Below are 21,632 nucleotides of genomic sequence, written 5' to 3'. Positions count from 1 at the left end.
CACACTTGTCATCCCAGCCCTTGGGAGGTGGAGACAGGAGGATCGCACAGGTTTGAAGCTAGCCTCAGCTACTTAGTGAGGCTCTCAGCAACTTAGGGAGACCCTGTTTCAAATAAAATATAAAATAGGCCTGAGAGTATAGCCCAGAGGTAGAAAGCCCCTGGGTTCCACCTCCAGTACCACACACACAAATAAAACCCCACCAACTTTTAGTTTTATTTTTTATTATTTGAGTTTGGTTTATTCTTCTTTTTATAGTTCCTCGAGATTTATAATTTGTAATTGGGTCAAGGTCTTTTTTTAATAACATGATAATTTTTAATATTAAGAGTAAATTGTATCTTTATAAACAATATGCATAAAATAGATCATATTCTAAAGTATTTTCTTTTTAAAATACTTTTTTTTTTCCACAGTAAATTTCTTAGGTGTCAGATTTTTCCCTCAAAACAATAGTGCAATTGAAAGAAGGAGCAGGCTGTTGGGGTAGCTGGACTTCTCTGCTTATACAAGTCCTTGTAGATCGCTTGGAGGGGAGAAGGCTCATGTCTGTCTCCGTCTTCCTTGTCACTTACAATAGCTGCATGTGTTCAGTCTGTCTGAGGCCTGCCATTTTCTGGAGCAGCTTGGCAAACAGCTCAGGATGGTTCAGCTTGAGCTGCAGATTGAGAGCTTGCCTGTCGTCGTGGATGTCTTCAATGGGCTTCACATTCAGCAAGCCGGGGCGGTCTCCATGGAGAATAATGACAGCTGTGAATAAGGCCAAGTCCCTGTCGTCTGATTCCAGTGCATTGGACTTCACAGCAAACTCGAATTTGGGCTCCATAAAGTCACCAGAGGGCTTCCTCGGGCTTTGAGGAACTCCCTTGCCATGAATCCTTGGCTGTCCAACATGAGAACCCTTTTTTTTTTTGTCAGGGAGGCCAACATTGTGTAGATGATGTCATGGATGCCATATCTGAGGAGAGTTACCTGATCATTCGAGTCAAAGTTTACAGAACCAGGAATACTTCTGGCATACTCTGATCTCTTGCACGGTTTCCACTGAGCAAAACTGGCATCCCTGGAAGACGTGGATGGCCACCTCTTTGCTCTGCTCCTGCTGGGGGTGATGTGTTTGAACTTGATTTTATCCTCTCTCATCATTAAGGAATTCATGTCATAGATGACAAATGGTGATTTGTCTGTTGTCTTTCCTGTCAAGAATGCTCTCGCCTTGGTTTGGTTAGCGGGAAGGACTCTGTGTATGAGTTCTACAAATGCTTGGCCAGGGCCCAGAGACCAGCAGATTATGGTTTCTGCTGGTTGCTATCACTGGAGATCTCTGCCAACAGCTTCTCCTTCTTGGCCAGTGGCGTCTGCCTAAACCTGATGGCATTATGAGACATCCCCACAGGAAGGCATTTCTGAAACCAACAGTACTGACATTTATTTCTACTTTTTTTGGTGACTCCTAGAGTTAGGATCACACCTATCAGAAATAAGCTTCAATGGGGTGGTCCTCTGGAAGAAACCCCTGCATCCTTCATAGGCACGGACTCCGTAGTGGAACCCGGATGACGTGGCATTCCATGGCTATGAAGGAGTTAGAAGACTCTTCATGAGGCCTGTTATAGAGCTGAGTCTTTTCAGAATAAAAAGGTTCCACTTTGATCACAAGTTAGTACACTTGGAGCTTCAGGTCATACTTGTAGTCAGCAACCATGGGGTCAGCTCTTGGGAATGGGATGTCTTCATAGTCAGGAGCAGAGGTGCTGGAGAAGTCAACGGTGGCGAAGGGCTTGATATCAAAAGAGCGAAGCCAGGCGTGGTGGCGCACGCTTGTAATTCCAGCATTTGGGAGGCTGAGACAGGAGGATCGCGGTTCGTGGCCAGCCTCAGCTATTAGTGAGACCCTTTGCAGCTCAGTGAGACCTGTTTCAAAATAAAGAATCAGCTGGGCGTGGTGTCGCACGCTTGTAATCCCCGCGCTTGGGAGGCTGAGACAGGAGGATCGCACAGGTTCGAAGCCAGCTTCAGCTACTTAGTGAGGCTCTCAGCAACTTAGTGAACCCCTGTTTTCAAATAAAATATAAAATAGGTCTGGGAGTATAGCCCAGAGGTAGAAAGCCTCCTCTGGGTTCCACCCCCAGTACCACCAAAAAAAAAAAAAATAGGGCTGGGGGTGTAGCTTGGAGGCAGAATGCCCCTAGATTCCATCCCCAGCATTGCAAAATAATAATAATAAAATAATAATATAATAATAATAATAATAATAATTAATAATACATAAGAGCGAGAATGCTCATCCATCACGGCGAGGTCCATGGAGCTGATCCCAAAGTTGGTGGGCCCAAAGGGCATCTCTGTGTGAATCGTGGTGATTTCCTATGTAGCTCTTGCTTTCAGTCCTATTCTTGGTTGTTGTTCACTGAATGCTTGCAAACATGAGTGATCATATTTTATTTTATTTATTTAAATTTGTGATACTGAGGGTGGAACCAGAGGCTTTCTACCCCCGGGCTATTCTCCCAGACCTATTTTATATTTTTTTGTAAACAGGGTCTCACTAGTTGCTGAGAGTAAGACCTTGTTTCAAAATAAAGAATAAAAATAGGGTTGGGGGTGTAGCTCGGAGGTAGAATGCCCCTGGGTTCAATCCCCAGTATATTCCAGCTGGGGGTGGTGGCATACACATGTATTTGCAGCCACTCCAGAGGCTGAGGCAGGGTGATCTCAAGTTTGAAGCCAGCTTGAGCAATTTAGCCAGACCCTGTCTCAAAATGAACTTTAAAAACAGGACTGAGTTTGTAGTTCAGTGGTAGAGTGCATGTGGAGTATGTCTGAGGAACTAGGTTCAATCAGGAGTACTTCAAGGAAGAGGAAGGCAAGGCCTATTGTAGGAGATTCTGAGGCTGGCTAAAGCTTTTGAACGTATGGAAAGTAAATGGGTGGAGAAGACCATTCACAGCAGAGTACGACCAATCTGGAAACTTAGTGAGACCCTGTCTCAAAATAAATTTTATTATTATAATTCTTATTATTGTTATTGTCATTTTTTTTTTTGTGGAATTGGGGTTGAACCAGGGGCATTCCATCTCTGAGCTATATCCCCAGCCCTATTTTTATTCCTAATTTTGAAACAGGGTCTCACTAAGTTTGCAGAGGGCTTCACTAAGTAGCTGAGGCTGGGTGCAAACCTATGATCCTCCTGTCTCAGCCTCCCAAGTACTAGGATGACAAGTGTGTGCCACCATGCTTGGCTTCAAAATAAATTTTAAAAAGGACTGGGATATAGCTTAGAGGTAGAGTGTTTATGTAGTGTGCCTGAAGCCCTGGATTTGATCTCTAGTAACACACACACACACACACACACACACACACACACACACACACACAGTCTTATTTATTAACATTTCAGTTATATTTTTCAAACATATTTATATGTATTTAGAAAACCAGTCCCAAATGCATATTTTGAAATGAAATTTAGCAATTTGTAATTTGAAATTTATATTTCAGATCACTGATTTCTTAATTGAATACAACTGAAATATAAATGAAAACTTAATTAAATTTTTCATAATTTTCTTAGATACATTTTTAGAACCTTGGTCAAATACATATATGTTAATCAATATATATGTATTTCAAGACATATATTTATTAATTCAATACATATATTTTAATCCTTTTTGCTATATATTGCCAAATTATTTTAGAAAAGGGACATGTCAGTGGCGCTGTTGGTATTTTTGTAATATTTATTCTTTATTTTAGTTATTTTTTTTATCAAATAATTATTGTGTAGGATTAATGAGAGACTGTGAGAGCCCTCCAGTGGCCAACCTAATTTTTGCAAAAATATCATCTTTTGTGGAATTCGAAAGGAATCCTATCTAGTTGTTAAATCTTCACTGAAAAGAGAGAAGGGTGCTAGAATTACCTTAGCTATTAAAAGGCCTTATCTTGTAGTTAGAAAAGAAATATCATTTACTTTTCTTCCTTTCCTTCCTTTCTTCTTTCTTTTTTTCTTTTCTTGTACTTGGGTTTGACTCTAGGGACATTCTACTTTTCACCCACGCCCCTACGTGTGTGCGTGCGTGCGTGCGTGTGTGTGCGTGCGTGTGTATACTTTTTTGAAACAGGGTCTCGCGAAGCATCTGAAGGTCTCACTGAGTTGCTGAGGTTGTCCATGGACCTGTGAGCTTCCTGCCTCAGCCTCCCTAATACTGGGATTACAGGTGAGTACCCATGTCCAGACTTTTATTTCAAATTCTTGTTCACCTGCTATCACATAATAAAACATTTTAAATTTCATTTCTGTGTTATATGAAGGTTAAGATTGTGTTTACAAAAACTCTTATAACCAACTGATTACTTTGGGTATAGGAACAAAAATTTGTTGAGTACTTACTGCTCTAGACATTTCCCATATAGCAACATCTTTATTTCTTACAGCTACTATACAATAGTTCCTATTTTAATACTTTTTACTGGTTAGAAATAGAATATTAGTTACTTAACGAAGAGTAACTTGCATGAGAACACACAAATAGTAAGTGACTGTGCCAGGGATCTATCTGAGCTCTGGGACACCTGCTCTGAGGTCTGCCTTGGGTCTCAGTTCCCAAGACTGTACCCATCCGGGACAACTTAGTACAGTAGAACAGGGTGGATATGGAAACAGCTGGCATGGTTCATCAGAAAGTCTCTACAGGTGTGTGTGTGTGTGTGTGTGTGTGTGTGTGTGTGTGTGTGTGTGTTACTAGGGATTGAACTCAGACAGGCTCTACCACTGAGCTACACTCTCAGTTCTATTTAAATTAGACAATTAATTTTATGGTACTGGGGCTTGAATTCAGGTGGGCTCTACCACTGAGCTACATTACAAGCCCTATTTTATTTTATTTTACTTTATTTTATGGTACTGATGATTGAACCCTGAGATATTCTACCTCTGAGCTATACCTCTAACACCTTCTATTATTTTTACTTTTTCTTTCTCTCTCTTTCTCCTTCCTTCTTTCTTTTTCTTTTCTTTTTTTGCGGTTCCAGAGATGGAACTCAGGGGCATTTTACCTCCGAGCTATATCCCCAACCCTATTTTTAAAGTCTTTTTAATTTTTTTTTGAAACAGGCTCTCATTGAGTTGCAAAGAGTCTCACTAAGTAGCTGAGGCTGTCCATGAACTGCGATCATCCTGTCTCAGCCTCCCAAATGCTGGGATTACAAGCATGTACCACCACACTCGGCCGATACTTTTTATTTCAAAACAGGGTTTTGCTAAGTTGTTGAGGCTGGCCTCAAACCTGCAATCCTCCTGTCTTAACCTCCCAGATACTGGGATTATAGACATGTGCTACCACATCTAGATTTTTATATATAATTTTGAAAAAGTCTTATTGAGTTGCCAAGGTTGGCCTTGAACTTGTGATTTTCCTGTCTCATCCTCCCCAGGTACTGAGATCACAGGAATGTCCCAGTGCACCTGACTTCTCAATATTTTTATTTTTATTTTTAATTTTTTATTGAAAATAAATGATATACATTTAAACTATACTTGGTGCCCTCCCCCCCATTTCAATATTTTTAAATGTATAGTTTGAAAAACATAATTTGTGGCTTTTATTCTGTATTAAGTGAATAAAAAGAAGATACCTGATTGTTTTGAGCATTCCATAATTCACATGTTTTTAGTAAAAGGCTTAAAATTAGACAAATTTCTTTTTATTTCAATGAACTTGGTAGCTAAATGGAAATACCTGCTTTTAATTTCTAAGCTAGAGAATTTAATGATATGGCATTTTAGTTGGAATATTTTCTTATTTTTATTGGTTCTCACATTCTTTATTAACATTTTTTGAAAGTGTGATCTCCACTTCAGGCTTACAGTGAGGACTTTTACTGTCCCTTAGGAAATATGATCTCATTGGTTGAATCAGATGTGCTATCATCAGTGTATTCTGAGATTCCTTCTCCAGTAGTGTATAAATAAAATTGGCTGTTTGAAGACAGATGAGAGAACACAAACACACAACACCACATGTTTCATTATTTTGGCTTCTCTACAAGGTGCAGGGCAAAGCTGGAATAAAACGTTTCTGAAAGAATGGCATTATGACTGCATGGCGATGGCCAAGAAATGACTCTGAAGTGGCAACTGCTTCCCTGGTTGCTGATTTTTTTTTCTTTTAAGATGGGATCTTCATTTGTTGCCTAGGCTGGTCTCAAACTCTTGAGTTTAAGCGATCTTCCTGCTCTGGCCTTCAAATAGCCAGGATTACAGGCACATACACCACACCCAGCTAAGTGAGAGGATTTGAAGTTCTAGCTGGAAGTAACGTGGGAAGGTGCACTTCTTTTCTGATAGAGGTAATATAGGTGCAGGATGGCATCCTAGGCAACTGGAGACTCTGTTGACTGCGATCTGAGCAGTACACACCCCTTCTGTTGGAGAGGCTCCATTTTCTCTAGTGAGATCAGGTGGGTAACTGGGACCACAAAGGGCTGTACCCTACTTCTTGTTCATGCTCTAAATCAGTTCACACCTCTTGATTTCTTCTGACCTGTGTTTTTAGGACAAAGTTCTCCAAAGCTTGGAGAACTACAAACTGTATTTCTCTGTCCCTCTTTCCGTCTCTGTCTCTCTCCCTTTGTTCAGCTCCATCCAGCCAGCATGCGTGGTTTCAGTGAACAAAATAGACATAACAGATGAAACCTCAAAGTTCACAGAACATTTCAGTTTGAACTCCATTTTTTTTTTGTGGTACTAGGGATTAAACCAGGAACACTCTACCTCTGAGCTAAACCTCCAGCCTTATTTTTTTATTCTTTATTTTGAAACAGGGCCTTGCTAAGTTGTTGAGAGCCTCACCAAGTCGCTGAGGCTGGCCGAGAACCTGCGATCCTCCTGTCTCAGCCTGCCAAGTACTGGAATTACAAGTGTGCACCAGCATGCCAGGCTTATCCCCATTTTGAATTTGTACTACACTATTTCTACAGTTAAGTGTATGTGGTGTTTTTGCATTATCAACAATTTAAAATCTACCAGATATATTTATTTTTAAAAAGCAAGATATTAGAATTGGGAGTATTGCTCAGTGGTAGAGCACTTGCCTGGCATGCAGGAGGCCCTGGGTTGTATCCTCAGCAACATACACATGTCCTATTAAAAGTACCAAATCTTAAAATGAATAATCACATATAAGTAATTTTATACACATTCTGTTTTCATGTTTGGTTGCTTAAAGTTATGCATTTTTTTTGTACTGGGGATGGAACTCAGGGGCATGGAACTCAGGGGCATTATACACTTTTTATTTTCTTTTATGAAACTGGGTCTTGCCAAATTACTGAGAATCTTGCTAAGTTACTGAGGCTGGCTTCAAACCTGCAATCCTCCTGTCTCAGTCTCCCAAGTATTGGGATCATAGGCGTGTGCCACTGTGCCTGGCTGAGATGCATATTTTTTTTTACTACGTGAAGAAGGCCGTCACAGAGAAATGAACATTCTAGTTAAGTCTAATTATCACTCATTTGGTATGTGTGAAGATGAGGTTAATCGTGTTTCTCTACAAATCACAGCTCCCTTTGCACTGAAAACATTTTTACCAGCCATGCAATGATAAAATACAACCACTAGTAGTCGCTAGAGCCCACTTCTTCAGTTTAGGCTTTGCTCTCTCCATGTGGTTTTTGATATTTTCCAGGGAACACATTAGCCTTTCGACAGAAGTTAGTGCTCTAACCGAATTGCATAGTTTGGTTGACTTTTAGGTGTGGGGGAACAGTTAACCTGGCCCTTTCCTTGGTTCGATACACATCTGAGTTTGAGGGCACTGACTTGCCCTTTAATCTTTCCCTTTAGATACCTGTAAGTAAGAATAAAATTAAGGATCTTTTGCCCAAATGATAGAAAAAAACCTCTGCTTCCATGTTTCATAGAGGAAAGAATATAGGACTCAGGGCTAGAGGATCTGAAATCCAGTCTCATCTATTTTTTTCTAGTTCTGTATTATAGTGGAAAAGATGAAGAGGTGGCATGACCGAGTGACTGGACCAGGAGAAACCCACTCTCTAACTTAGAGGGTACCCGGATCTGCCCTTGGCCAGGAACATCACTTTGAATTGTGCTCTGTGGGAAGTCAGATGTGAATCTCAAGGAAGTCTCTAGGAATAGACTCACAGCCAAGGATTGTGGGTGGCTTCATTGCAAAGCCTTCAGCTAAGATAACTGGAGAGCTTCCCCACCATACAGGAAGCCTTGCTGAGGGACAGCATCCTCAAGGCCCTGCACCACAAGAGTTCACTGAATAGTTAAACCTCCGCGGAGTCTCACTGCCTCTTGACTCCCAGTTCTCTGTGCTTCAGTAGCTATCCAATTTCCTTCCAACTGGACTTGCCCTCTCCTTACTTAAGGCTGATTTATTCAAACAGGTTATAAACTGGACTCCTGTGAGTGGCTTTCTATACCTATGATGGGCATGTTTACACATTAATCTTATGATTTCTTTTATATTAGATAATGAGAATTATAACCTAATTATTTAACTCTATCAAAGGTAATTTACACTTCCAGTTGATATATGTTGCTTATATATATAACACAAACAGCTTGGGTGTGGTGGCGCACACCTGTAGTCCCAGTGAGAAGCTGAAAGGAGGATTGCAGGTTTGAGGCCAGCCTCAGCAACTTAGTGAGACTCTGTTTCAAAATAGAAAAGAAAAAAAAAAAGGCTGGGGTTACAGCTCAGAGATAGACTGCCTCTGTGTTGAATTCCCAGGATCAAAAACCAAACCAAAACAAAACAAAGAAAAACACAAACAGTAGTTAACATGACAGTGTTGGGCAGTGTTCTGAGCACTTTGGACGAGAGCTCATCTAATCATTGCTGTTCTCACTATAGACTAAAGAATCACATAAGTTAAGGAACAACCCAAGTGGTGAAGATGGAGTGGGAACCCAGAAGGTTCCACCCCAGGACAGCAATCTCAGCGACTCAGCAGTTCTTTTTATCACTTGGTGTCTGAGTTTGGAGTCTGACTTTACCAACATCTGTTGTGTGTGGCCTGTCAGTGTCTGGACATTGCTGGGTTCTGATCAGGTGAACACTAACAAATAGAATGGTAAATGTTAGTGGAATCACAAAAGTGTGGATTTCATAACTGCTTTTGCAATGAATTGATGTTGTTTGGGCTTTATATTTTATCTTATATTTAGTAGAAAAGCTATTTTGAAATATTATTAAGCAAATATCTAGAAATATGGAGATTAATAGACTCTGGTGATGAAATTCTCCCTAAACACAATGGCTTACTCTAAAAGGAGACATAGAGCTACAAAACAGTTTTCATAAATCAAACTTAAATGGTTCCAGGGAGACACATAACAGTGCAAAACCAAGAGTCCTGAAGCACCATATTATGTAACAATAATTATAATAGGTTTATTGAGCATTTACTTTGTACCAGACATTACTTTAAACTTTGTCTGAATATTAACTTCCATAGTTAATAAGAAACCTGTGATGTAGATACCATTTTCATTCACATTTTACAAATGAGGAAAGGAAGTCCTTTTCCCCAGCTCTAAAAGAGTGAAATAATTTGGTCCTGCAGCTAGTAAGTAACTTGGCAGCCTGGCCTATGCCCGGAATCTGTATGTTTCTTGGTTGGGCCTTGGGCTAGGCATCTCTTACAGATCCATTTCTGCTTGTGCACTTGGTTTCTTGGCAGTCTGCACAGGAATGCAATTGTCACCTCAAGCTCAAAATGCCCTAGAAGATATGGCGACTTGCAGTGATTAGGAACGGTTAGCTCAGTACCTAGGATTCATGATCCAATCTGAGATTTTATTTTTAATTTTTTCATTATTTAGAGAATGCTTTGTTAGTTTCTGTAATCAAACCCAATTATCTGAGATTTGGAATTTTGAGCAGGAATTTTTTGTTGAAATCCTTTTTACCTTTAAATCGCACAGTTGGTGAGGATGCTGTGGTCCAAAGCTGGGCGTGGTGATACACCTTGTAATCCCAGTACTTGGGAAGCTAAGATAGGAAGATTGCAGGTTCTTGACCAGCCTCAGCTACTTAGTGAGGCTCTTAGAAACTTAGTGAGGCCCTGTTTCAAAATAAAGAATAGCCAGGCGTGGTGGCGCATGCTTGTAATCCCAGCATTCGGGAGGCTGAGATAGGAGGATTGCGTTTTGCAGACCGCTTTAATTATTTAGTGAGGCCCTTTGCAACTCACCGAGGCCCTGTTTCAAAATAAAGAATACAAAATAGGGGTGGGAGTGTAGTTTGGAGGTAGAATTCCCCTGGGTTCCACCCCCAGTACCACCCCCCCACACACACAAAAAAAATAAAGAATTAAAAATAGGGCTGGGGGTGTGGTTTGGAGATAGAATGCCCCTGGGTTCCATCCCCAATACTGCAAAAATAAATAAATAAATAAATAAATAAATAAATAAAATAAAAAGAATAAAAAATTGGACTGAGGGTGGGGTTAATCTTGAGTTCTAAAGATAAAAAAAGATAAAACAGGACAAGCCAATCCTTTTGAAGAGCATTAAAACTGTTTAATGTAAAAAGGAGGAATTCTTTACATGATAAAAAGGTGTGGTTAGGGGCTTATCTGAAAGCATGGACGAAGTGGCTGGATGGTGTTGGGGAAGATGAGGATGACAGTTCATACTTTGTACACTCATTGTGGGCTAGCCAGTTTTTCTGGTGGGATACAGATATTAACATTTTACAGTGAGTTGGAATGTCAGTGTAACTTTTTTATTTTTTTGTGACACCAGGGATTGAGCCCAGGGGAGCTCTGCCACTGAGTGGCGCCCCTAGAATTTTTTTTTTTTTTGGAACGGGGTCTTGCTAAATTGTCGAGGCTGGCCTCTGCGTTCTAGTGTACTTTCTCAACCTTCCGAGTACTCCTACTACTGGAGTGTGCCACCGAGCCCGGCTTCAGCCTAGCTGTTGATGTATCAGAAATGGGACATGTGAGCTAGTCCCCCCCCCCCCCAGAAACTGATAATTAGGACAGTTTCCCAGGAATGGTTGGCCTTGGCCAAGAGGTGACCTTGGGCAACTTAGCCTTTCTCATGCTGTTTCTTCTAAGTGTGGTTGACATTTGTTCCTACCATAAAGGTTGTGGTGGGACTTACATGGACTGATATACTTAAAGCACATATGTAAGGGGACACAGCTGTGGGAATTGTTATTGTGCCTATGGCTGTTCTAATGGTTTTCTTTTTCTTTGTGAGGTCCTGGGGATGGAACCCAGGGGCTTTCTACCTCCAGGCTCCATTTGTCCACATCTCCGTTCTGTCTAGGATCCAAATGTTTTTGGCAAAAATCTCAGTTTATTAAGAAAGATTTTTTCCCTCAGTATTACTAATATAATAAGTAATTTTTTTTTTTTTTTTGCCATACTGGGGATTGAACCCAGGGGCATTCTACCTCTGGGCTATCCCCCAGCCCTAATTTTTTCTTTCTTTCTTTTTTTGGTGGTACTGGGGGAACCCAGGGGCTTTCTACTTCCAGGCTACACTCCCAGACCTATTTTATACTTTATTTGGAAACAGGGTCTCACTAAGTTGCCGAGAGCCTCACTAAGTAGCTGAAGCTGGCTTCGAACCTGTGCAATCCTCCTGTCTCAGCCTCCCAAGCGTGGGGATTACAAGCGTGCATCATCACGCCTGGCCCTCTAATGGTTTTCGACCACGAAAAAGAATACTCCCCCCCCCCCCCCAGTACTAATCACGGTGCGCTGAACGCTTCGCCTCTGTCCCTGGGGCGGTCATCAGAGAGTCACAGTCGGGCGGGGGCAGTGGGAGAATGTACAGGGTGCCCGCGGGGGCTCGCAGCTGCGAAGGAGCGGGAGCGAGTGGCTAGAAGTTGGGGAGAAGAGGGGCGAGGGCGGCAGGAAGAGAAACGACTCCCAGCAAAGCAGCTCGCTCGGGACGCGCTCCCTGCGCTCCCACCTCTGGGCCTGGATGGAATGATTCGCTCCCAGCGCGGCTCGCAGGAGGGGCGGGGCGGGGCGGGGCTTGCGGGCGGCCCCGCCCTCCCAGGCCGCCCTGTGATTGGCCGGCTGCACCCCGGGCGGCCGCCGATTGGCGCTCGCGGGCGGCGCCCCGGGCTTAAGCAGGGGGCGGGCCGGCCGGCGCCGCGCTCGTCCCCAGCCCGCGCCCCGAGTGCCCGCCGCCGAGCAGCGCCCGGTACCCTGTCCTGCCCGGGCGCCGCAGCGCAGTGAGGGTCGAGGCGCCTGGACGTCGGGGCGGCCGCCATGGTGGCCACGTGCCTGCAGGTGGTGGGCTTCGTCACGAGCTTCGTGGGCTGGATCGGCATCATCGTCACCACGTCCACCAATGACTGGGTGGTGACCTGCGGCTACACCATCCCCACCTGCCGCAAGCTGGACGAACTGGGCTCCAAGGGACTGTGGGCCGACTGCGTGATGGCCACCGGGCTGTACCACTGCAAGCCCCTCGTGGACATCCTCATCCTGCCGGGTAAGGACCCTCACTCACCAGCGGCTGCCTCTCGACCTTGTTCGGGCAGACCCGAGAGACGGCTCTAGTATCCACCACGACATCGTGGGCTCAAAGACCTTTTGGCACGTTTTTGACATCCTCAGCCGCATCTGGTAGTGTCAGACAGTCCTAAACTTAACTCCTCTCGGCCTCCGTTTTCTTATCTGGAATTTGGGGTAATAGTGGTAATTTAGTCCAGCCGCTTTAAGAATTGAATGAGTGGAGACACAGGCACATAGTAGGACCTCAGCCCCTGCTAATTTCCCGCCTCACACGCGATGCTCCCACGGTCAATGAACCAGAAGTACTTCTCTGCCGCTGCTGCCAAATCCCCAAAGTGAGGAGCAGAGAGCGCACCCGGAGCGCTGGAGGGGTCCGTGGCGTTCCCAGGCCACTTCCCAGTCCTGGTGGGACCCGCGGGAGTCCTGGAGAGGCCGGGTGCTCCTAGCTTCGCCCCACCCCGCCAGTGGCCGAGTTCTCGTCCAAGGATGTCTTTGGGCTCCCCCTTTAGCAAATCCCAGGTTACTTTTCGAGGTCCCTAGAATCTGCCTTCTCCTTGCTACCTTCACCCTACCTCTGCTGGGGGGCACGAGGAAACTGCAGCGACCCCTTCCCGGGCTCAGTGCCCAGACAGCTGGGCTGGGAAAAGCGCAGACTCCTCGGAGTACAGGCTCAGAGCGCTGCCAGGAGTTACTTCCCTTGCCCCTAGCGTGTCTGGACTGGGGTGGGGGTAGTGACCAGTGCCCACCTACAAGAGGCTGGCTGGGGCCCCATCTTCCTTTGCTATCCAGTGCAAAAATTCTAGGTGACGGTTTCAATTCCGATTTAAGCCAAGAGCCAGTTTTCTAAATGAATAGCGAGGTTGAGGCCCCCAGCCCCACAATCACGTTTTCTGCTGGGAATCTGTGTTGTCCTGGGAGCTTGTCCTCACCCTGAAACCTACATGACCTTCTGTGCCCACTAGCTTTTGTATATTGTGAACATTGTGTGTGTGTGTGTGTGTGTGTGTGTGTGTGTGTGTGTGTGTCTGGGGATTGAACCCAAAGACATTTTACCCTTGAGCTACACCCCCAGTCCTTTTTATTTTTCGTTTTGAAACAGGATCTCCCTCAGTTGCTGAGTGTCTGTCTAAATTGCTGAGGCTAGTCTCCAACCTGCAATCCTTCTGTCTCAGCCACCCACCCAAGTGCAGGGATTACAGGTGTACGCCACCGTCATTGACTTCTTTATGGTTCTTGAGTTAAATTCTCCCATTACATTAAACATCCTTGGAATGCCGGGTGTGGTGGCGCGCTCTTGTAATCTCCGCGTTTGGGAGGCTGAGACAGGAGGATCGCGCAGGTTCAAAGCCAGCCGCGCTGGCATAAGAGACCCTATTTCCAAATAAAAATATAAAAAAAATAGGCCTGGGAGTGTAGCCCGGAGGTAGAAGGGCTTCCAGAAACCCCAGTACCAAAAAAAAAAAAAAAAAAAAAAATCCTTGCCTCTGGTGCATAGTAGGTGTGAACAGTGCATGTCATGCCTGCCTTTCACGGTCCTTTTCTCCATTTTGGATTTTCAGAAGGATGGAGGTCGGGAATCCCAGGTATGGATCCTGCTTCAGTGAATGCTGGCTTTATAGACATGGGTCAGATCTTTGTCCCCAGGGATCACAATCTGAGTGATCTGGACAAGTTGGTAATCTCAATGAACCTCACTTGCCCTCCTTTAAAAGTTAAAACTGGACCAAGCACCATATTTGCAGATAGTTTGGAGATTAGATGAGACAAGAAATGTAAACCTCCTTTGGTGTGATAGATACTCCATAAATGGCAGCTACCTTTTTTATTTTTTTATTTTTTTTGGTGGTTACTGGGGTTCTTGCAAACCCTTCTACCTCCGGGCTACACTCCCAGACCTATTTTATATTTTTATTTGGAAACGGTCTCTTAAGCCAACGAAGCTGGCTTCGAACCAGCGCGATCCTCCTGTCTCTGCCTCCCAAGCGTGGGGATTACAAGCTTGCGCCACCACATCCGGCGTTGGCAGCTGCCATTTTTATTAAAAGCTGGGCATGCAATTGTGAGAATATTTGATTAAGGCATACATTTATTCTCTGCTTCCCCTGGAGTTAATTTACTGAGTATTCAGTGCCAAGTGGTTTGTTTTCAGAGAATGTAGGCCAACCTGGTGGAGGGGGGTGCATTTTGGGCCAATCTGGGTGGGGAGGGTGCATGAATCCCTCTGGATCTCCCCTCTCTTACCCTTGGGTGGGGGCAGGGACTGTCTCTAGTCTCTTATCATTTGACTTCCAGACATGGCCTTGGCACTGGAGCATGTGGACAGCTGGAACCATGAATTTCAGAACCTTGGCTGCTAGTTGACTGCCTGCTTTGTGCTGCTGCTGGTTCTCCTACAAGCTGCAAGGGCAGAGAGGGGTGGGGCCTCAGTTTCTGGGCTTCTCTATGGGGGGGTGGTCTTCAAGTCAGTAGATATTTAATTGATTCACATTAATTCTGAAGAAGCTGAGATGGGCAGTGGTTGGAAGAGAGCCCTTGTGGAGTGCGAATTCTACCAAAATATACCTTGCTGGGCGTGGTGGCGCACGCTTGTAATCCCAGCATTTGGGAGGCTGAGACTAGGGGATCGCGGTTCACGGACAGCCTCAGCTACTTAGTGAGGCCCTCTGCAACTTAGTCACCCTATTTCAAAATGAAGAATAAAAAACAGGGCAGGGGGTGTAGCTCAGAGGTCAAATGCCCCTGGACATTTGATATATATATATCTTGACGTTGAGTCTTGGTGCACAAGGCAGGTTGGCTGGATTTGGAATGAGAGGCAGAATTAGTAACTCTGATCACAAAAGGAAGGATAATAACTTTTATTTGGTGGGAGAGAGTGTTTTGATGAGAAACAAGTTAGAAAGTGAAACAGTAAACTTAAGTTTATGAAATTCTCCTAATACCTTGTCAGACTTATACATAAATATTGTACATATTATAGTCTTTTCTTAATTAAATTATTTAGCTGAATGTGGTGATGCACAGCTGTAACGCCAGTACTTGGAAGGCGGAGACAGGAGGATTGCTGTTTTCAAGCCAGTAAATGGCTTGAAAACATTTAGTGTCCTTGAGTTCAATATCCAGTGAACACACACACACACACACACACACACACACACACACACACTGCTTGGCATTTTGTATAGTTCAGATAGCTTTGCTCTACTCTCATTATTCAGTTCACGTATTCCTTCATTTATAATTGTTTGTTTACACCATCTTTTGTGGACACATGAAAACCACAGCGGTATCTGTCCTCTAGGAATCCCCAGGGCATGATGGCCAGTTGGAGAAGCATGCCCGGGTCACTGTGGGTGAGGCAGGGGATAGAGCCTGTCCATCTGTAGGGAGCAGAATGCATGAGTTTCTGAATTCTGAGCAAAGAGAGGAGGTCTGAGTTTTAGCTTTCTCTCCTTTAGGGCCATGAACAATAATCGCTAATCTTTTTAGAGTACTCAGCATAATAATTGTTCTAAGCACTTGTAAGAATTGATTTACCCTTCCGTAGAATTCTCTTAGAGAGATGTAGGCACTATCACTGTTACCTTGCCCAGGTCACACAGGCAGAGCACATCGACAAACAGCGGACTGGAACCAGTGCACAGCATCACAGAAGATTTCCTTGAAGATTTGAGTTTCTTATCGGAACCGTTTACAAGTTGATCTAATAATGTAAATAGACTTTTGGACCCTCTGTCCTGGAAGCTTGGCCAATTAGTCAAAATAAGAGATCCCCATTCCATTTCTCTGGCCGCCCTCCCCTATTTTTTGTTGTTGAGTTGCTTTAAAAGTTGAAGGCTGCCAAGTGGCACATACCTCTAATCCCAGTACTTGGGAAACTGAGACAGGAGGATCACAGATTTGAAGCCAACAGCAGCCATTTAGCAAGACCTTCAGAACTTTAGTGAGACCTTGTTCATACTATCTTATTGGTACACTGTAATCTCACATCAGAATGTTGTTCAGAGTGCTGGGGACATGCAGGTGCTTGGTGAGGCTCCCCTCCCCGGCTCCGGCCCCACCCTTCCCTTTCCCTTACAGGATATTGGGTTGGCCTTGGCATGCTCACATGTACATATGGCAGTGGGAGTGCTTTCTTCATTAATTCTCCCTCTCCACTGCCCTCCCCACACCCTCTCATTCACTCCACTGGGGTTTCTCCTCCCTTGTCCGAAGTCCCTCTCGTATCCCGATTACTCCCTGGCTTCTGTATAGGAGAGAAAATACATGGCCCTTCATTCTCTATGACCGGCTAATCTCACTTAACATAATGTTCTTTGGTCTATCTACTTTTCTGCAAATGACATAATTTTGCTCTTTACTGCTAAGTGGAATTTCATTGTGTATATATCCCATAATTTTGTAATTCATTTATCTGTCGATAGACACCTAGGTTGGCTTCATAATTTAGCTATTGTGAAGTGTGCTGCTATAAACATGGATATGCATATATTACTATAATATTCTGATTTCAGTCCCTTTGGAAAAATACCCAGGAGTGGTATAGCTGGCTCTTATGGTAGATTCATTCCCAATTTTCTGAGGAATCTCCACATTGATCTCTATAGCAGCTGTACTAATTTGCAGTCCCGCTAACAGTGTAGAAGAGATCCGATTTCCCCAGAGACCCTGTTTTTTTTTTTTTTTTTTTTTTTGTGGTGGTACTGGGGGTGGAACCCAGAGGCTTTCTACCTCCGGGCTATACTCTCAGACCTTTTTTATATTTTATTTGGAAACAGTGTCTCACTAGTTGCTGAAAGCCTCACTAAGTGGCTGAGGCTGGCTTCGAACCCGTGCGATCCTCCTGTCTTAGCCTCCCAAGTGAGGGGATTACAAGCATGCGCCACCATGCCTGGCGAGACCCTGTTTTAAAGCAATAAATAAATAAAATAGGGCTGGTAGGCCGAGCTCAGAAGTAGAATGCCCTTGGCTTCAATCCTCAGTACCACCAAGACAACACCAGAAAAATGTTGAAGGCTGGTAGTTAGTGATCTTGGACGACATTTAGCATATCCCTGGTGTTAGAATGGGCAAGAAGCAAGGTCGGTGGGGCCAGCTCCTGGGAGGCAGGACTCAGGAGCTGAGGACCCTGGCCTGATCCACCCTGTCTGCTCTCTCTTCCCAGGCTATGTGCAGGCTTGCAGAGCCCTCATGATTGCTGCCTCGGTCCTGGGGCTGCCGGCCATCCTGCTGCTGCTGACGGTTCTTCCCTGCATCCGCATGGGCCATGAGCCTGGCGTGGCCAAGTACAGGAGGGCCCAGCTGGCTGGTGTTCTGCTCATTCTGCTGGGTAAGCTTTCCACGGGGCACCACGACTTTGAGTGAACCCGATGAATCTCAGTCTTGCAGTTGCTGCTTCATGGGGTTCAAGAGATGTAAAATGAAGTCAAGAGAACCACTGGACATGACCCCTATAATTATGACCTTTATAATTAGTATCACCTTACATTTCATGGGAAGCTAAACAGAGATAAGTTATGCCCGTGAGCGACACTGAACATGGAAAATGAAAGTCAGTTAAAAATAGAAAATGAAGCTGGGCATGGTAGCCCATGCTCGTAATCCCACTACTTGGGAGGCTGACACAGGAGGGTCACAGGTTCACCACCAGCTTCAGCAACGTGGTGATGCCCTTTGCAACTTAGTGAGAGCCTGTTTCAAAAATTATTAAATAAATAAATAAACCGGGGTGTAGGCCAGACATAGGGTATCCCTGGGTTCAACTTTTAATAACACACACACAACGAAAAAGAAGAGTTGATAGTAAGAAATACCTAAGGGAGAAGTCAGAAAAGGAGAGCTGGTGGCTCTCAGGCCACACAGTGGGACCCCTATTTGCACACCTACATGCAAGCAAGGCACATGGACGATGTGCACATATGTGAATACACCATCAATCTCAGTACCCTGTACTGGGAAGGGGCAATGGGCGGGGCGGGGGTACCAAGCGCTGTGTACATGTGTGTCACTGTTGACATGATTTACATTATGATGGGATACTATGATGAGCCAATAAAAGCATATCAGAAAAGAAAGTTAAAGTATTACTGTCCAATGTTAATAAAAAGACATCTGGCCTTTCATAGGAGAATCATAGAATATCTACTAGTGAGGGAACAAAATAAAACAAACACAAACAAACCCTGTGGAAAATAGAGGGATAAAAAGCAAAGTACATATTGGTCTAAAACTAACTGAGTTGTTCAGTTCAATAACCAGGGTTATTTGTAGTGTGTGTGGGGAATCAACCAGTAGTTTTAGATGAGTTAGTCTCCTCTCCTCTCCTTTCCCCTCCCTCCTCAGGGGATTAAACCTAAGTTATACCTCCCAGCCCTTTTAATTTTTATTTTGAAACAGGGCTTCACTAAATTTCTGCATGGTGGCCTCAAACCTCGGATCTTCCTGCCTCAGCCTCACAAGTACTGGAATTCTAAGTGTGCACCACCTCACCTGGCATTTATTTATTTATTTATCTGTGATACTGGGGATTGAACCCAGGGGCATTCTACCTCTAAATTATACTCCAGCCCTATTTCAATTTTTATTTTGAAACACGGTCACACGGTCTCACTAGGTTGCTGAGGCTAGCTGTGAACCTGTAATACTCCTGGTCGTCTTTTTTTTTTTTTGGTACTGAGTGTGGAACCCAGGGGCTTTTCTACCTCTGGGCTATACTCCCAGACCTATCTCCCAAACCTATTTTATACTTTATTTGCTGAGAGCCTCACTAAGTAGCTGAGGCTGGCTTCAAACCTGTGCGATCCTCCTGCCTCGGGCCTCCCAAGCACTGGGATTACAAGCGTGCGCCACCATGCCCGGCTCTGGCCGTCTTTTTAAAAAGGCGGGTTGGTGTGAGTAGACAGCCTCCTAGACAGTGAAAGCGAAGTAGGGCTGGGAGCCAGTGCATGTCCCTGAGCCTCCCAAGTACCGGGAGGGTCTGTCTTTCTGGAGTGAAGATCTAGAGATGAGTGATTGGCCCCAGAGAGGCTGCACCTTCCGAGCCTCTCCACGGGTGGGACACAGGGCCAGGAGCTGTCTGCTTTTGGTGTTGCTGCCTCTTTGACTGCTCAGTCTGGGCCTCTTTCTTGGTGGGTGAGTGCTTGCCTCTTGCCTCTGGCTGGCTGTTGTTTCTCTGGGGTGAGCCGACTCTGGGCTCTGGAGAGGCGATGCTCATGCTTGTAGACTCCTTCAGCTTCTCACCTGCCAGAGGGCCTTGCTTCCCACCTGTGGCAGGGAGTGAGAGGACCAGGGCCAGGGAAAGCTCTCTGTATAGCGTGTTGGTTTCTGTCTCTGCCCCGGGAGAAGCCAGTGCTGGGTTGGTGCTGGGTTCTGGGGCCACCAGATGGAGCAGCAGTGGAGATGGGGTTGCTGACCACAGGGGATGGGGTGACACCGGAGTTGGAGGCCTGGGAAATGGACACCGAGTCACAGCGAGCGGAAACGGTAAACACAGCATCAGTTCTTCCTGACCCTGAGAATCTGTAACTATTTTTCTGAAAGCTTAAAAAAATTGATAATCCTAGTACTTAAGAGGCTGAGATGGGAGGATCACAGGTTCGAGGCCAGCCTCAGCAAGTTAGTGAGGCCCTGTTTCAAAAATTTAAGAAGGGCTGGGGTGTAGTTCAGAGTACACATCCCTAGTTTAACCCCAGTCTGGGGCGGGGGTGGGGTGGGCACTGTACCATTTCACTGCCTCTGCAGTCCCAGTGTCATGCTGTGAGCCTTTGCTTCCTGCTGTGGGGAAGCAAGAGGAGCCCTGCTGCCGGCTTCTCAAGCCAGACCATGAGCTCAAGGGGTAGCAGGCTCTGGAGTCCCTGCCTAGGAGCTGCCTAGTCCCACCGTGTTTTATCTTGTTAGTTGGAGTCAGACCCAACTGCACCGAATCTGGAATCCACGGTTTCTTACCTGTGTGAACGGGGCAGTTACTCACTGTCTCTGAGCCTTTTTATAAAACAGGAACGTAATGCCTACTTCTCAGGGAGATGGAGAATGGAAATTGTTTGGTCTGGTGGCTGGCACAGTGAGTCCTCGGTGCGGGTGCTGATGCTAATGTTGCTGTTGGTTAGAGGAAGTGAGGACCAGCCCGGAGAGAGGGCGCCGGGTGGTCCCAGTGGTGTCTGTCTGGGGCGGCTTCCTGCATGGAGCTGGCGAGGCGAGGCCATGCTCTGGAAGCACCGTGCTGCATCCTGGCCGACAGGGAACTTTCCTTGGTTTACTCTGTAAACACCAAATGTGTGGATCAATAGGTGGCCATTTTTTCTTAACTGTTATGAAAAGCCACAGTAAGCTGCTCTCCTAAAAACCCCGAATCTTAGTCCTGATTCAGCCTAATTCTTACCTTGTTACAAGTTACAAGGTAGTTTACTTGGGTGTGTGTCAGGGAATGGGGTAGGGAATGGAAGGAAAAGAAGTGTACTTTGCTTCCTAAGTGGAGCCCATTCTGTGATCTTCTCTTCTTCCTTGGTGCAGCCCTCACTTCCACACCGAGGTTGAATCCCAGAGTGCACACATTCTAGGCAAGGGCTCTACCACTCATCTATCCTGCCAGTTCCCTTTAGATTTTGTTTTGTGATAGGATCTTGCTAAGTTTCCCAGGCTGGCCTCAAACTTGTGATCCTTCCATCTTAGCCTCCTGAGTAGCTGGAATTACAGGCGTGGACCACCATGTCCTGCTCTTCTTCCTTTTAAAAACCTGGCCTTGGTAACCTTATTCTTAGTGGAAAAATTGTTGTAATTTGGAAAGTCAGGTTCACAGTGAAATCACAGTAAAATAAAGGGTGTGGGCAAATGTGAGACAGATGGAGCTTGTCATACACACAGAATCAGATGTAGGGAAAATGAATCGGGAAGCCCTTAGTCCTGGCATTCAGAGAATAGTTAGAACACTCTTCCCCAAAACACATTTGTACACATTATACATTATACACACAAGTCTCTAATCTAAATCCAATTTCATGTGGATAGTTGGAAGGATGTGGTATCTGAGTATGGTTGTGGCTTATGTGGAGGCACTGTCTCTAAATTCTATGATAAAAATTAACAAGGGGCTGGGGATTGGCTCAGGGTAGAGCACT

The 21,632-nt window shown here is 44.9% G+C and overlaps 1 protein-coding gene and 1 pseudogene across 2 annotated transcripts in view; one reads left to right on the top strand and one right to left on the bottom strand.

Moving 5' to 3' along the window:
- Positions 1-431: 431 nt before the first annotated feature.
- On the bottom strand, positions 432-12,272 carry LOC308263579 (peroxisome proliferator-activated receptor gamma-like; annotated as a pseudogene). Its single transcript has 4 exons — positions 11,826-12,272; positions 8,056-8,116; positions 2,269-2,345; positions 432-1,789 (listed from the first exon to the last, which is right to left on the bottom strand). The product of its transcript is annotated as a peroxisome proliferator-activated receptor gamma-like (transcript).
- The window catches only part of CLDN11 (claudin 11), a gene marked incomplete at both ends in the record, with an annotated part of 17,087 nt that continues 7,725 nt past the window's right edge, over positions 12,271-21,632 (top strand). Inside the window, 2 exons of the mRNA XM_080696740.1 lie at positions 12,271-12,496; positions 17,684-17,848. Coding sequence (XP_080552866.1) covers positions 12,271-12,496; positions 17,684-17,848 — 391 coding nt within the window. The remainder of the gene's footprint in view (positions 12,497-17,683; positions 17,849-21,632) is intronic.

This window comes from Muscardinus avellanarius, assembly GCF_963383645.1.
Source record: "Muscardinus avellanarius genome assembly, chromosome: 5".
Taxonomy (NCBI): domain Eukaryota; kingdom Metazoa; phylum Chordata; class Mammalia; order Rodentia; family Gliridae; genus Muscardinus; species Muscardinus avellanarius.
This window is presented reverse-complemented; position numbering and strand designations above follow the sequence as displayed.